The sequence below is a fragment of the Salmo salar genome, chromosome ssa15, assembly GCF_905237065.1.
Source record: "Salmo salar chromosome ssa15, Ssal_v3.1, whole genome shotgun sequence".
NCBI classification, from domain to species: domain Eukaryota; kingdom Metazoa; phylum Chordata; class Actinopteri; order Salmoniformes; family Salmonidae; genus Salmo; species Salmo salar.
The window spans coordinates 38,092,399-38,110,395 of record NC_059456.1 but is presented as its reverse complement, the minus strand read 5'-3'; the positions used below and the strand labels follow the sequence as shown (position 1 = coordinate 38,110,395).

Genomic DNA, 17,997 nt, shown 5'->3' with positions numbered 1-17,997 from the left:
GACAGGAGAAGGGTGAGAGATGGTGAGAGGGGGATAGGAATGAGACAGGAGAAGGGTGAGAGATGGTGAGAGGGAGATAGGAATGAGACAGGAGAAGGGTGAGAGATGGTGAGAGGGAGATAGGAATGAGACAGGAGAAGGGTGAGAGGGAGATAGGAATGAGACAGGAGAGGGGTGAGAGATGGTGAGAGGGAGATAGGAATGAGACAGGAGAAGGGTGAGAGATGGTGAGAGGGGGATAGGAATGAGACAGGAGAAGGGTGAGAGATGGTGAGAGGGAGATAGGAATGAGACAGGAGAAGGGTGGGAGATGGTGAGAGGGAGATAGGAATGAGACAGGAGAAGGGTGAGAGATGGTGAGAGGGAGATAGGAATGAGACAGGAGAAGGGTGAGAGATGGTGAGAGGGAGATAGGAATGAGACAGGAGAGGGGTGAGATGAGAGAGAGAGAAGGGTCAGATGAGAGATAGGGGGACTTACGTTGTCCCCACTGTCCGCTGTTAGGGTTCAGGTAGTTGGGGTACAGTCCCTGGGGCTTATCAAGGCGATTCAGAACCTTCCGGATGTTCATGACCTAGGAGGCGGAACCAGAGAAATGAGTTTCTACTTTCTTCCTGCAACCTCATTGCCTCCTCATCTTCCAGCAGCACGGCACAGTAATGCACTTTAAATGGCCTTGCTGCAGGGACGGCAGTTAAGGGAGGTATAAGAGAGAGACGCCTTTGAATCATAGCGGAAAGAAGGCATTTATCTGCGGAACAGGCGTTAACAAGAATAGTAATGAAGGTTGCGGCTATGAATAACATTGTCAGGCTGGCTGAGCGCTCAGTTTAGACTGGTGTTAACGCACTGGAATGGAAATGACGGTGCTGTGGATCCCTAGCTCTTACCTTCTCTGCGAAGGCTGGGTTCCCAGACAGCTTGGAGAGCTGCATGAACTCCAGGTGCAGGGTGCCGTACTCCGCCAGGATGCTGCTGCCTCCAGATGCCCATGGCCAGTTCCTCCCGATGCCACTGTAGACACAAAAGACAACACAGTTAACTCAGGTACTCCAAACAACCCCGTTGCAGCATAGGGGAGGCAGGTAGCCTAGCGGTTTAGAGCAAAAAGGTTGCTGGGTCGAATCCCAGAGCCGACAACGACAGGTGAAAAATGATGTGCACTTGAGCAAGGCACTTAACTCTAATTTCTTCTGTAAGTCGCTCTGGATAAGAGCCTCTGATAAATTACTTAAATGTAAAATATAAAACAGCTCTATGAAATCTTAGGTACGCCAAACATCACTGCAGAGGAACATAACATCACAAATTTACTGAGTCAAAATCCCCCCACACAAACATTCCCTAGAGAGCTCCCTCCTCCACAAGTCATCCACTTATTCATGGGGTCAAACCTTCCTTTCCTCTTATGAATGTCACATACAATACATCTGTTTAACATCATACCAAATTGACAGTGTGTGTGTGTGTGTCTTTACAATGTCCTGTACTATCTGTCCACAGTGTGTGTGTGTGTGTGTGTGTGTGCGTGTGTCTTTACAATGTCCTGTACTATCTGTCCACAGTGTGTGTGTGTGTGTGTGTGTGTGTGTGTGTGTGTGTGTGTGTGTGCGCGTGTGTCTTTACAATGTCCTGTACTATCTGTCCACAGTGTGTGTGTGTGTGCGTGTCTTTACAATGTCCTGTACTATCTGTCCACAGTGTGTGTGTGTGTGCGCGTGTGTCTTTACAATGTCCTGTACTATCTGTCCACAGTGTGTGTGTGTGTGTGTGTGTGTGTGCGTGTCTTTACAATGTCCTGTACTATCTGTCCACAGTGTGTGTGTGTGTGCATGTGTGTGTGTGTGTGCGTTTGTCTTTACAATGTCCTGTACTATCTGTCCACAGTGTGTGTGTGTGTGTGTGTGTGTGTGTGTGTGTGTGTGTGTGTGTGTGTCTTTACAATGTCCTGCACTATCTGTCCAGTGTGTGTGTGTGTGTGTGTGTGTGCGTGTGCGTGTCTTTACAATGTCCTGTACCATCTGTCCACAGTGTGTGTGTGTGTGCATGTGTGTGTGTGTGTGCGTGTGTCTTTACAATGTCCTGTACTATCTGTCCACAGTGTGTGTGTGTGTGTGTGTGTGTGTGTGTGTGTGTGTGTGTGTGTGTGTGTGTGTGTGTGTGTGTCTTTACAATGTCCTGCACTATCTGTCCAGTGTGTGTGTAGGTGTCAGATGACTTTCTAAACAGCAGGCCCTGGTCAGAGCTGCCCTGACTTCTTTCTAGAACTCTCCTGAGTCGCCCTGATCGGACCGGCGTGTCAGTGCCCACTAACAGGACTAATAGCTACGTGTCAGCTTGCTAATGGTGCATAATCATCGTCTCCACAAATAATGGCTAGTGTCACTATTGTTATTAGAGTACAGGCAGATTTCTGTCATTAACACCACATGAGTCAGTCTGGCTATTACAGGAGGCTGGAGGGATCAGAGGGTAAGAGCCAAAAACACATACGCTGAGTGTGTGTGTGTGTGTGTGTGTGTGTGTGTGTGTGTGTGTGTGTGTGTGTGTGTGTGTGTGTGTGCTACGGAAAATGTACTTTACTCAGACACCCAAATTGAACTGGCATCCCAATGACTTCATTACGAAAGCAAACTTGTTTGTAAACATTAGTATAACTAATTTGACCTTCCTCCGTGCCAAGAACTGAGCTGAAGCTGTTTTCTGTATTTTAGAAAAGGGCTGATAAATCCCAACAGCCAACAGTTCTGAATTCATTTGAGAAACAGACAGGCAGGCAATGCAGAAGCCTCCAGTCATTGGCAATGTGTATTAATAAGGTCTTAGTATTGCCACAATGTCATCATTCCTAACACTGAAATGATCTGCCACTATTGCTAATGATCTTGCTCTTGGCTCGCTCACACACACACACACCCTCAAGCACATACGTACACGCGTGCACACACACACACCCTCAAGCACATACGTACGTGCGCACACACACACACACACACTCAAGCACGTACGTACGTACGCACGCAAACACACGGCCTTGGAACGTGAGCTTTCATCCATCAGTTCCTGTAGTATGGGCCATAGGGAAGGAGAGAGTGGGAGAGAAGTTCCTGTGGTATGGGCCATAGGGAAGGAGAGAGGGGTAGAGAAGTTCCTGTGGTATGGGCCATAGGGAAGGAGAGAGGGGGAGAGAAGTTCCTGTGGTATGGGCCATAGGGAAGGAGAGAGGGGGAGAGAAGTTCCTGTGGTATGGGCCATAGGGAAGGGGAGAGGGGGAGAGAAGGAGAAACAGCCAGGAGCATGCTGCTCAGCCTCTAACAACAACCACTAAAGCAGTCATTTAGACTGCTGATGTTTATTTTTAAATGTACTCTGCCATTTTTTTTGTCATCCCCCTCTGTCCTTGACTTTCCTAAATAAGTATATACAGTGAGGGGAAAAAGTATTTGATCCCCTGCTGATTTTGTACATTTGCCCACTGACAAAGAAATGATCAATCTATAATTTTAACGGTAGGTTTATTTGAACAGTGAGAGACAGAATAACAAGAAAAAAATCCAGAAAAACACATGTCAAAAATGTTATAAATTGATTTGCATTTTAATGAGGGAAATAAGTATTTGACCCCCTCTCAATCAGAAAGATTTCTAGCTCCCAGGTGTCTTTTATACAGGTAACGAGCTGAGATTAGGAGCACACTCTTAAAGGGAGTGCTCCTAATCTCAGCTTGTTACCTGTATAAAAAGACACCTGTCCACAGAAGCAATCAATCAATCAGATTTCAAACTCTCCACCTTGGCCAAGACCAAAGAGCTCTCCAAGGATGTCAGGGACAAGATTGTAGACCTACACAAGGCTGGAATGGGCTACAAGACCATCGCCAAGCAGCTTGGTGAGAAGGTGACAACAGTTGGTGCGAAATGGAAGAAACACAAAAGAACTGTCAATCTCCCTCGGCCTGGGGCTCCATGCAAGATCTCACCTCGTGGAGTTGCAATGATCATGAGAACAGTGAGGAATCAGCCCAGAACTACACGGGAGGATCTTGTCAATGATCTCAAGGGAGCTGGGACCATAGTCACCAAGAAAACAATTGGTAACACACTATGCCGTGAAGGACTGAAATCCTGCAGCGCCCGCAAGGTCCCCCTGCTCAAGAAAGCACATATACATGCCCGTCTGAAGTTTGCCAAAGAACATCTGAATGATTCAGAGGACAACTAGTGAAAGTGTTGTGGTCAGATAAGACCAAAAATGGAGATCTTTGGCATCAACTCAACTCGCCGTGTTTGGAGGAGGAGGAATGCTGCCTATGACCCCAAGAACACCATCCCCACCGTCAAACATGGAGGTGGAAACATTATGCTTTGGGGGTGTTTTTCTGCTAAGGGGACAGGACAACTTCACCGCATCAAAGGGACGATGGACGGGGCCATGTACCGTCAAATCTTGGGTGAGAACCTCCTTCCCTCAGCCAGGGCATTGAAAATGGGTCGTGGATGGGTATTCCAGCATGACAATGACTCAAAACACACGGCCAAGGCAACAAAGGAGTGGCTCAAGAAGAAGCACATTAAGGTCCTGGAGTGGCCTAGCCAGTCTCCAGACCTTAATCCCATAGAGAATCTGTGGAGGGAGCTGAAGGTACGAGTTGCCAAACGTCAGCCTCGAAACCTTAATGACTTGGAGAAGATCTGCAAAGAGGAGTGGGACAAAATCCCTCCTGAGATGTGTGCAAACCTTTTGGCCAACTACAAGAAACGTCTGACCTCTGTGATTGCCAACAAGGGTTTTGCCACCAAGTACTAAGTCATGTTTTGCAGAGGGGTCAAATACTTATTTCCCTCATTAAATGCAAATAATTGTATAACATTTTTGCCATGCGTTTTTCTGGATCTTTTTGTTGTTATTCTGTCTCTCACTGTTCAAATAAACCTACCATTAAAATTATAGACTGATCATTTCTTTGTCAGTGGGCAAACGTACAAAATCAGCAGGGGATCAAATACTTTTTCCCCTCACTGTATAACACACTGGTGTTAGAATCTTAATATCACAAACAGAAATTGAGTTTCCCCCGAACCCCTCCTCCTCCCGACAGGACGGCCTGCTCGCTCCTTCTTCCAACAGTTGAAAGTGCAGTGCCCAGCTGGTAACAGTCTCAAAACCGAACTAATTTCACACATATAACAGATTTGAAAAAAATAAGTATGATGGGGAAGAAAGGGGGAGAATGGGTGAGTTGATGAGCAAGGAGAAGCAAACAATGCAGAATTATGTCATCACCAATTGTGAATGAAGATCTGGGCAGGCTATTGTATTGATCCATTCTAATTCTAATCTTAAAATGGTATGTACCCTATATCAGTCCACTGAATCAAAGCAGTCTTCAGTCCACTCTGACCTACTTGGAGTAGTCTACAGTCGAGGCCAAAAGTTTTGAGAATGACACAAATATACATTTTCACAAAGTCTGCTGCCTCAGTGTCTTTAGATATTTTTGTCAGATGTTACTATGGAATACTGAAGTATAATTACAAGCATTTAATACGTGTCAAAGGCTTTTATTGACAATTACATCAATTTGATGCAAAGAGTCAATATTTGCAGTGTTGACCCTTCTTTTTCAAGACCTCCGCCCTTGCATGCTGTCAATTAACTTCTGGGTCACATCCTGACTGATTGCAGCCCATTCTTGCATAATCAATGCTTGGAGTTTGTCAGAATTTGTGGGTTTTTGTTTGTCCACCCACCTCTTGAGGATTGACCACAAGTTCTTAATGGGATTAAGGTCTGCGGAGTTTCCTGGCCATGGACCCAAAATATCGATGTTTTGTTCCCCGAGCCACTTAGTTATCACTTTTGCCTTATGGCAAGGTGCTCCATCATGCTGGAAAAGGCATTGTTCGTCACCAAACTGTTCCTGGATGGTTGGGAGAAGTTGCTCTCGGAGGATGTGTTGGTACCATTCTTTATTCATGGCTGTGTTCTTAGGCAAAATTGTGAGTGAGCCCACTCCCTTGGCTGAGAAGCAACCCCACACATGAATGGTCTCAGGATGCTTTACTGTTGGCATGACAGAGGACTGATGGTAGCGCTCACCTTGTCTTCGCTGGACAAGCTTTTTTCCAGATGCCCCAAACAATCGGAAAGGGGATTCAGAGAAAATGACTTTACCCCAGTCCTCAGCAGTCCAATCCCTGTACCTTTTGCAGAATATCAGTCTGTCCCTGATGTTTTTCCTGGAGAGAAGTGGCTACTTTGCTGCCCTTCTTGACACCAGGCCATCCTCCAAAAGTCTTCACCTCACTGTGCGTGCAGATGCACTCACACCTGCCTGCTGCCATTCCTGAGCAAGCTGTGTACTGGTGGTGCCCCGATCCCGCAGCTGAATCAACTTTAGGAGACGGTCCTGGCGCTTGCTGGACTTTCTTGGGCGCCCTGAAGCCTTCTTCACAACAACCGCTCTCCTTGAAGTTCTGATAAATGGTTGATTTAGGTGCAATCTTACTGGCAGAAATATCCTTGCCTGTGAAGACCTTTTTGTGCAAAGCAATGATGACGGCACGTGTTTCCTTGCAGGTAACCATGGTTGACAGAGGAAGAACAATGATTCCAATCACCACCCTCCTTTTGAAGCTTCCAGTCTGTTATTCGAACTCAATCAGCATGACAGAGTGATCTCCAGCCCTGTCCTCATAAACACTCACACCTGTGTTAACAAGAGAATCACTGACATGATGTCAGCTGGTCCTTTTGTGGCAGGACTGAAATGCAGTGGAAATGTTTTTGGGGGATTCAGTTCATTTGCATGGCAAAGAGGGACTTTGCAATTAATTGCAATTCATCTGATCACTCTTCATAACATTCTGGAGTATACGCAAGTTGCCATCATACAAACTTAATATTTGTGTCCTTCTCAAAACTTTTGGCCACGATAGTACACAGTGCGTAACTTTATGAATCCCGTGTAGCTCAGTTGGTACAGCATGGTGCTTGCAACAACAGGGTTGTAGGACCAAAATGTATGCTGAACAACTTTCAATATCTTGGAAAATATCCACATTGGGCAGCAGGTGAGCGAATGTGGTGATGAGGCTTGTGGAACCAAATACAATTTCTTCACTTCACTGTCAAGTTGTTTGTAAAGAAAACAAGTCTGGCTGGCACCATGAACAAAGTGAAATGGGAGCTCCCTCCCTCTGCACAAAATAACGCACCTGCACAGCTGTTTACTCCATAACGCTGCTGAAGAATGACAAGACAACGGGAGCCCAAATAAAGAGAAAACCAGAGACTATTACGCACTACAACCAAAAAAGGTATGTCAAAGAAAATTGTGTCAACTGTTAGGACAAGGAATAGCAGCTAAATTAATTCCAAATGATGCCATTGCGTGAAGATGTGCACGAGCTGACAATAATTGATTTTTTTTTTTTTTACAGATGTCATATTGACACTTATATTCATTATAATGCCATTATTGCTTTAGTGCTGAGTTTCACAATTTATCAAGGCCACTTGTAATGGTGTTTAGGCTGTGTACAATCTGCTACCATGTTCTAACACATATGTACTACCATGTTCTAACACATAGGTTTTAACAAAGGCCTACACAAACTAATGAAAATGCTATTGTGTTATATATAACAAAATATATATAAAAGAAATATGATCTATATGATACACATATATAGATCATATTTTTTTAATATATATTTTTTTATATATAACAAAATATATATTGGGGGTGTCTTGCTAATTACCTATAATTTCCACCTGTTGTCTATTCCATTTGCACAACAGCATGTGAAATTTATTGTCAATCAGTGTTGCTTCCTAAGTGGACAGTTTGATTTCACAGAAGTGTGATTGACTTGGAGTTACATTGTGTTGTTTAAGTGTTCCCTTTATTTTTTTGAGCAGTGTATATATATTCCAATGTTACCCAAGGCCTTCATAAACACAACCAAATCCTGATAGCATATGTATATATATATATATATATATATAGATCATATTTTTTTTATATATATATTTTTTTTATATATATATATATATATACTGCTCAAAAAAATAAAGGGAACACTAAAATAACACATCCTAGATCTGAATGAATGAAATAATCTTATTAAATACTTTTTTCTTTACATAGTTGAATGTGCTGACAACAAAATCACACAAAAATAATCAATGGAAATCCAATTTATCAACCCATGGAGGTCTGGATTTGGAGTCACACTCAAAATTAAAGTGGAAAACCACACTACAGGCTGATCCAACTTTGATGTAATGTCCTTAAAACAAGTCAAAATGAGGCTCAGTAGTGTGTGTGGCCTCCACGTGCCTGTATGACCTCCCTACAACGCCTGGGCATGCTCCTGATGAGGTGGCGGATGGTCTCCTGAGGGATCTCCTCCCAGACCTGGACTAAAGCATCCGCCAACTCCTGGACAGTCTGTGGTGCAACGTGGCGTTGGTGGATGGAGCGAGACATGTCCCAGATGTGCTCAATTGGATTCAGATCTGGAGAACGGGCGGGCCAGTCCATAGCATCAATGCCTTCCTCTTGCAGGAACTGCTGACACACTCCAGCCACATGAGCTCTAGCATTGTCTTGCATTAGGAGGAACCCAGGGCCAACCGCACCAGCATGTGGTCTCACAAGGGGTCTGAGGATCTCATCTCGGTACCTAATGGCAGTCAGGCTACCTCTGGCGAGCACATGGAGGGCTGTGCGGCCCCCCAAAGAAATGCCACCCCACACCATGACTGACCCACCGCCAAACCGGTCATGCTGGAGGATGTTGCAGGCAGCAGAACGTTCTCCACGGCGTCTCCAGACTCTGTCACGTCTGTCACGTGCTCAGTGTGAACCTGCTTTCATCTGTGAAGAGCACAGGGCGCCAGTGGCGAATTTGCCAATCTTGGTGTTCTCTGGCAAATGCCAAATGTCCTGCACAGTGTTGGGCTGTAAGCACAACCCCCTCCTGTGGACGTCGGGCCCTCATACCACCCTCATGAAGTCTGTTTCTGACCGTTTGAGCAGACACATGCACATTTGTGGCCTGCTGGAGGTCATTTTGCAGGGCTCTGGCAGTGCTCCTCCTTGCACAAAGGCGGAGGTAGCGGTCCTGCTACTGGGTTGTTGCCCTCCTACGGCCTCCTCCACGTCTCCTGATGTACTGGCCTGTCTCCTGGTAGCGCCTCCATGCTCTGGACACTACGCTGACAGACACAGCAAACCTTCTTGCCACAGCTCGCATTGATGTGCCATCCTGGATGAGCTGCACTACCTGAGCCACTTGTGTGGGTTGTAGACTCCGTCTCATGCTACCACTAGAGTGAAAGCACCGCCAGCATTCAAAAGTGACCAAAACATCAGCCAGGAAGCATAGGAACTGAGAAGTGGTCTGTGGTCCCCACCTGCAGAACCACTCCTTTATTGGGGGTGTCTTGCTAATTGCCTATAATTTCCACCTGTTGTCTATTCCATTTGCACAACAGCATGTTAAATTTATTGTCAATCAGTGTTGCTTCCTAAGTGGACAGTTTGATTTCACAGAAGTGTGATTGACTTGGAGTTACATTGTGTTGTTTAAGTGTTCCCTTTATTTTTTTGAGCAGTGTATATATATTCCAATGTTACCCAAGGCCTTCATAAACACAACCAAATCCTGATAGCATATATGAAATGTATTAATTCCACAGTTAGAATGCTGCAGTCAGAATGACTGCTCATTAGCTTGAAGGGGGCCCTTCGAGGCCCAGCGGTTCTAGTGTTAAGGACGGGAGCGTGGCTGTGCATAGTAATTACCCCCTCACCCACATGCTGTGCCAAAACTATTTGTTTTTCATTACACAGCTGATTAAATAATGTTACACAAATTCTGGAAAAATCACACAAATACTGTATCAGAGAGGAAAGGAAACGGAGAGAAAGCGTCTGTTCTTGGGTCAGAAAACTTAATTGGTGTTTATGATTGAGACTTAATCAGATTGCCACAGCCTGAGATGGAGTTGATACGCATGTTAATGATGGTGAGTCGTGTGTGTTTGTGTGTTTGAGAGTGTTTGTGGTAACTGGGCATGTGCTTTTTTAGTGTGACATCTGTGTCTGTGAGTGTGTTTGTGGTTAGCATGTTGGAATACCTCAAGCATGTGTGTTTATTTGTCAAGAGTGTATGTGCTCCGAGGAGGATCAGACGACAATAGTGTCAGCAGTGCACCTGGTGCAGCAGCCGGCCAGGAGGTTGAGGGAGCTGGATGCAGGTAGACCTGCCATCTCTCCATAATGCTCCATTACAATACAGTGGGGCTCTTGCCTGTATTGTGGCACAGCACTGCCATGTCCTCGCTCTCCAGACTCGAAGAGCTGCATTAAACCTGAACAATCATGTGGACTGCTCTGTGCTCTCTCACGAAGTCCCTGAAATGGAGCCTCCCTCCCTTTCGCTCTCTCCCTCTCTATATCTCCTTCTCAGAGTCTTTCTCCCTCCCTCTATATCGCTGTATCTCTCTGTCTGTTTCCCTCCCTCACTCTGCAGGTCTCCCTCCCTCTCTGACTGTCTCCCTCCTTCCCCTCACGGAAGACACCTGGACATATCACCATCCACCCATCGGTGGTCTGTGTCAAATCCCTTCTTAAGCCCTCTGATGAGAGCTAAATCCCCAGGAAGAATAACAAGAGGGAGCCTAAAACAAGCACAGGGCTAAACCTAAAGGGACAGGGCTGAGGGAGGGGGAGGAGTGGGGTTGAAATGGCACATTTAAAGTACAGTGTAGTACAGGGAGGGACCCCTACTGGATGTCCTCTCTCCCCCTCTACCTCACCTTACTGCTCACTCTCCAAGTTGAAACTTGAATCAACTTGAAACTATCCCTCTTCCTCTCCTTCCTCTCTCTGTTTAATACAGAATGCTAATGATTGCCTAAGGTCTGAAGTGTGTGGGCACTGGGTAGGCTACAGTCCAAGTTCGGTGGTATTTAGCCGTTCCTCTTAAGGGAAAGAAAGAGAGACGCAGGCTGGCCCTGAAATCTGCAGCTCTGAGGACATAATGCAGTGGCTGACAGAACCTTGAGAGAACACAAACATCTTGCTGGACAATGAACTAACCGTGGCACTGTGATAAAGTCCACTTCACTCCAGTCAGGTGCCAATGTTTTTATGTCTGGGTAGCATCCACACAGAATGGATACTGAAGCTTTGGCTCACTGCTTCCTGTTGTTAGCTCTTAGTTCCAAACTGGATCTCTCCTCCATATCTCTTCCTCTTCCTACCTCCGGGCGAAAGGGAAGCTATAGATCCACAGTTAAGGGCTTAATTAAGGGTTCATTCTTTAAATCACGCCAGCCTTCCGTGTCCAGGGGTGCTAAGGAGGCTGGGTGGGGTATTTGGGGATACTTGTGGGAGACTACCTCCAGCAGCTGTAACGCTATTGGCCTTTTTGTATACTTCAGAAAATCACAGGTGTCTGTAATCATCTCTGGCCCTCTGTGTGGCCTTATCTCATGTAAAATATCAAATAAGATTTAAAAATAAAAAATGACATTGCTGTAAAACATTATCCTAAATATAAACCATCAACTTAGTGAATACCATTGGTGTTTAATATGAGGGTTTCAGCATGAAATATCCTTTATATATATATTTTTACACACTTTCATTTATTTTACTATGTCAATATGTCTTTGTTGTAAATGTTTATTTGCCAAACTGGTATCAGTTGTGAAAAGTCAATAGTTGGAAGAGTTGCAGAGTTAATTGAAAATAATGCCATTGTTGATTCATGTTTTTTTCATCAATTAGGCTATTTTCTCTTGAACAATATGGTCTATCTACTAGAAACTCAGACAACATGACACAGATATAAAAAATGTATACTATTTATATGAATCATTTTTTTAAAGTTATTCAATTATAAATTACGAAAGTTAACATAGATTGCCATTGACGACCTCTTAATTACCAAAATTACAGAAGATTCTGGTAATTCTCAACCCTTCCCTTTGGCCCAGTGGCACCAACTATCAACTTCAGGCTAACCTGGTTTCTTCAGGCCAGAGCTAAAAACGGCTGATGTAATTCATATTTGAATTACAGCAGATGAAGCGGTGCCCCTGTGTCACCGTGTGGAAAACCTCAAGGGCTTTTCTAATTGAGCCACTTGGAATCTAGGCTTATTAATCAAACTACTTTCCCCAGATTCCCGGGATTGATTGCACAGCCTGAGAGTGAACCGCAATGAGGAAATCTGCTAAAGCTGGCGTATTTCATGCCAATATGAAGGGGGGAAAAACGAGAGTTAGCTTTAACTTTGTGTGATGCTGGCGTATTTCATGCCAATACGGAGTAGAAAAAAAAGAGTTAGCTTTAACTTTGTGTGTGATGACATCCACTTTAAAGTCAATTAGATTGGAGAGTAATTTCCTGCTTGACATTTTATCAAGGGGAAAAAGGGAATTCAAAAAGACATACATCAAATGGAGCCATTATTCTCTGAGGAGGGAGACTAATGTTTAATTATGAGCGCTAATACATCAGGCCTGGAGTCTGGCCTTCCTGGACCTGCTCTCTGTCCCCAGAACAAACGCTCCATAGAAAAACGGTTCAGTGTGGCTAACGACATTGCGTCTACACCGAGGTACCAATATAGAACCTGTCTTATTGAATCACCACCTACTGAGGAGAGCAAATCTACACCAAGGCATTGTGAACTGTTGACAGTAAATTACATTCACGGGAGGCAGACACTTGAGTTTAACCGGTTCAACAGAAATCAACGTCCCCTCGCATTTGTTAGAATTCAAGAAGCCTTCAATACGTGAAACCTATTCATAACTTTTTTCCCCTCCACTTGCAATTACTGTGGGGGGGGTGGTAACTTATCTTCTTCGCCTGTCCAACACATGTCATTTGGTGAAATAAATAAACAATTTTCCAAGCATAAGCATGGATGCTGCTGACAGCACTGTTGTTATGGCGTCAGTGAATGTTTTTTGTTGCTCTCTATTATTCTTTTGTCCTCTTTCTAAGAGTGTCATTTTTTGTTGGGTTGTTGCTAGCGTTAGTAAGTACCAGGGGCAAAGCCCTTCATTGTTGGGTGCTATTACCACGCCCTCCGCTGCTCTCTGCCCAGGACCTGGAAAGACTTGATGGGGTAAATGGGACTAGTGATGAGCCAGTTTTCTTTTGAAATAGGATATGGTACAAAGAGTACTTCTGTTTAAAACAACAACATTTTTCTTGGACATGTAAAATCAGCTTCTATTCATTTAAAATGATCACCAGATCAGATCGCTATGCTCCTGGAGCGTATTTAAGCAATAAGGTCCGCGGGGGTGTGGTATACGGCCAATATACAACGGCTAAGGGCTGTTCTTAGCCACGACCCAGTTTATAATTAACAATTACCTAGGCTCCAAAGACCAGTGGTGGAAAAACTACCCAATTGTCATACTTGAGTAAAAGTAAAGATACCTTAATAGAAAATGACTCAAGTAAAAGTCAGTCACCCAGTAAAATACTAGTTAAGTAGAAGTCAAAAAGTATTTGGTTTTAAATATACTTAAGTATCAAAAGTAAATGGAATTGCAAAAATATACTTAAGTAACAAATGTAAAAGTATAAATAATCTCAAATTCCTTATATTAGGCAAACCAGACGGCATGATTTTCTTATTTTAATTTACGGATAGCCAGGGGCACACTCCAACACTCAGACACATGAAGCACGTGTGTTTAGTGAGTCCGCCAGATCAGAGGCAGTAGGGATGACCAGGGATGTTCTATTTGATAAGTGTGTGAACTCAACCATTTTCCTGTCCTGTTCAGCATTCAAAATGTAACGAGTCATTTTGGGTGTCAGGGAACATGTATGGGAGTAAAAGGTACATCATTTTCTTTAGGAATGTAGTGGCATAAAAGTCAAAGTTGTCCAAAATATAAATAGTAAAGTAAAATACAGATAACCCAAAAAATGATTTAAGTAATACTTTTGAAGTATTTTTTAGCTTAAGTATTTTACACTGCCAAAGACATAAATATTACCCATGAGGTTATTTGACCACATTAAATAATGACTGCAATTTAAAGCCAGATATTCAATCATGATTAGCCTTTTAGTAAAACAAAAGCAACCTGTTCTGTATGCTAGTGTATGCTTAAATTCCACAGTGCACAGCACGGTACAGTCAATATACAAAAAGAACATTGCAGCAATTTGCTTCATAAGCAGTGGGGTAAGGAGGTGGTAGACTATTACCCTTGCTGTGCTGGTTTTCACCACCACCACTGGCTTGAATGGATAAAAAGATTACTCACAGCAGTGGCCTTTAATTATTTTTGACTATATTCCTAACCGGGGAAAGAAATAATAACAGCAAGAATGCTAGTTTCTCACGACACAATGTGGAGATTTGTCACTGGAGTCTTAGTGCTTGTCATTATGTCACCATACTATAATTTGTCAATCAAATAAATAATTACAACATTTTTGTGTGATATTGCTATGGTTTTCTTGGTATTGTTCCACTAGCTTCTTATACATGCTATATATACATGCAATCTTGCAATGGCTTATCTAGAATAGAATATAGGCCTAGTTTGCCTTTGGCCAAAGGAAAGATTAGCACATCTGCCCCCAAAACTCTGGAACTTTCTCTCCCCAACCACCCTCAACTCTGACTCACCACCTTCAAAAACAATACAATTAAAAACATTTGTTCAGTCAGGCATTCCTATCAGCTTAGCGCACTCTTACATGCTGACCACACTGCTCGCGAGCATCTGCGTAGCCAGGCGCTAAAATATATCTTGGTTCTTATTTTTTATATTCTTTGCTGTACAGTGTCCTTGTTTTTTGGGGGTGTTTAAATTACATATATTATTAAAGATAAAAAAAAAAATTTAAATCATATAATTGACACTGTACCATGTGTGAGAATGCTGGACCCACCCACGCACTCACTCACTCACACACACGCAACCACAAACGCACATACACGTATCGCCGTGTGCCCCTGACCAAGCACCCTCCTCTAACAATTTCCCATTTAATGGAATTTAGGCAGGTTAAGTCAAGTTAAGCTGATGTCAGGCTTTGGCGGCAGGGAAATTTGATTTGAGAATCCTTTATCTTGCTTATGGTCCTAATAAAAGTAAATGGGAGGGGGTGTGGAACATAGATAAGCCCAAGGAAATGGGGTCAAAGAACATATTTCTGTGTGTTGAACAGAGGGGGAGGCACTGCTTCAGTGCCAGGGTTCATTGGCCAGCACACTTTGACAGTCCAGGAGGAAGTTTCCAACTACCATTACCACATTTGCTAACTAGCATTAGCGTAATGACTGGACGTCTATGGGACCAGCTAGCATGCAATGGTAGTTTGTTTCGTGAGCCAATGCTACCTCTAACTTCCTTCATACTGGACACAGACATAAAAATGGTATCCACAAGTTCATCTGACTCTGGGAAAGTAGATAAAGGGCCTCATTGCCAAAATCCCATAGTATCCCTTTGAGAGCACACACTTCCGTCCCTCCTGAGGGCTAGCATTAACAATGAAATAGTTGGATGTTTGTTAATGAAAAGCATCTCTTCTGTAGAACTTTTGACTAGAGATACTTTCTATAACCTCTGAAGAAAGTCGTCCGTAGAACGCTTTTGAACTTGTGGCTCACTTCAGAGACTCTTGATAGGGAAAACTTTAAGTCACATTATGACACTTTTATGTGAGGTTAAAGAAATGGACAGTCCAAAGGGTCTCGGAATTTGGAGGGATGAAGCTTAGAGTCTATTGGAGAGCTGCTGAGGGTGAGAGGGGGCTACTGTGAGGGGCTGCTACTGTCCCAGTACATCGAAAGGCTTCTTCTGATCCTCATCAGACAAGCTGAGAGGGTGCCTGTCTGTCTGCCTGCCTGCCTGCCTCACCTGTACTGTCAACTCCACAATAAGAAAGGAAATGTCCTTTCACTCCATTACTCATCCTCATCTCCCTAAACATTAGCTGGCTGTCACAGAGGACTTTTCCCCCTAGAACAAACCCACACACCTAAATATAGGCAATTATTACCGCGGCTTGAGTACATTTGTAATTGCTCCCGCGTTTCAAACAAACTGCTTCAGTGGTTTTGAAACTGTATCATGAAAGTAATGTCTGTTCCATTTGACTTTCAGAAAGGAGAAAATAGACGCAAAAGTTAAGGGAAGAATTGTGATAGTGTTTGATTTCACAAAAAGGAATCTAGTCATGTAGCTAGCACAAACATTTTACCATTGCCTCTTTGATGAAAGGTTGAATTAATATTTACGTAAAAACACAATCCCTCAAACAGCTAATTAAATAATCCAATCCCTCTGGTGTAGATTTGTTTGATTATTCTAGCGGTATGATTCTTGTCGATTAATGTAAACCACGAGATGAAAATACTTTGTTCAAGAACAAAGACATCTCCTCCACTCCAGGAGGATGAAAAGGGGGACAAACAAACAAGCAGAGAACAGAAGAGATGAAGCCATCAGATTGATTACGTGACCCTGGAACAACAATTAGCGGCGAATGAGGTAGCAAGCCTGTATGCCAGGAACTCTTTACCTCGGTGTTCATAAGAGAACCATCCATCTGTGACCTGAGAGGACCTCTCTCACCAGGATAGCGATGAAGACACACAAAGGATGAAGCAGAATACCTCTGCATTTTCTGCTCAATTACCAACCATCAATGGCCTCAATGAATGCGCTCTGGCCCAGTCTATACTCACAGTGATTTGCATGGCTAGGATCATCTGGAAGTCCATAGAAGGGAGGATGAGGAGGAAAGGATAGAGGTAGGGGGCTATGGACCCAGAGAGAGAGTGAGCGCGAAAGAGGGGGCGTGATTTGACCACGCTCCCTTCGGGTACACCCAGTGCCACAGGCCCTTTCTAGCTCAATCTGGGTCAAGGTTGTGGCACGCTGCTAAGAGTAAAATCAATAGTTTTCTTGTTCACCCATCAGCCCTGGTTCTTTCCATCCTTCCTTCATATGCTGGATGTGCATGGATTGGAAGAAGTAGCCTTTAAAAGCCTCCTCATGTGTCACTCTGCTAGCAGCCTCCAGCAGTTAATGACTGAAGTTCTCTCTCATGTTTATTTTGGATTTATTTTACCTTTATTTAAGCTGGGAGTCATGCTGAGACCCAGGTCTATTTCGCAGATGAGCCCTGCATAAACACATCAATAAAACAACCATTACACTATATAACAGTGCATTCGTAAATATTCAGATCCCTTGACTTTTTTCAACATTTTGGTACATAACAGCCTTATTCTAAAATTGATTAAATAGTTTTTCCCCTCATCAATCTACACACAATACCCCATAATGACAAAGCAAAAACAGGTTGTCATCTCTTCAAATGTATAAAAAAAACTGAAATATGACATTTATTCAGACCCTTTACTCAGTACTTTGTTGAAGCACCTTTTGCAGCGATTACAGCCTCGAGTCTTCTTGGGTATGACGCTACACGCTTGGCACACTTGTATTTGGGGAGTTTCTCCCATTCTTCTCTGCAGATCCTCTCAAGCTCTATCAGGTTGGATGGGGAGCGTCACTGCACAGCTATTTTCAGGTCTCTCCAGAGATGTTTGATCGGGTTAAAGTCCGGGCTCTGGCTGGATCACTCAAGGACATTCAGAGACTTGTCCCGAAGCCACTCCTGTGTTGTCTTGGCTGTGTGCTTAGTGTCGTTGTCCTGTTGGAAGGTGAACCTTCATCCCAGGCTAAGATCCTGAGAGCTCTGGAGCAGGTTTTCATCAAGGATATCCCTGTACTTTGCTCTGTTAATCTTTCCCTCGATCCTGACTAGTCTCTCAGACCCTGCCACTGAAAAACATTCCCACAGCATGATGCTGCCACCACCACCACCACGCTTCACCGTAGGGATGGTGCCAGGTTTCCTGACGGACGTGACGCTTGGAATTCAGGCCAAAATGTTCGAATTTGGTTACATCAGGCCAG

The 17,997-nt window shown here is 43.8% G+C and overlaps 1 protein-coding gene across 1 annotated transcript in view; it reads right to left on the bottom strand.

The window, feature by feature from the left end:
• Nucleotides 1-17,997, bottom strand: part of LOC106571376 (mannosyl-oligosaccharide 1,2-alpha-mannosidase IA) — a 172,356-nt gene that overhangs the window by 22,209 nt on the left and 132,150 nt on the right. Inside the window, exons 6-7 of the mRNA XM_014144392.2 lie at nt 891-1,014; nt 481-574 (exon numbers count right to left, since the gene is read on the bottom strand). Of these exons, the coding sequence (XP_013999867.1) occupies nt 481-574; nt 891-1,014 (218 nt within the window). The remainder of the gene's footprint in view (nt 1-480; nt 575-890; nt 1,015-17,997) is intronic.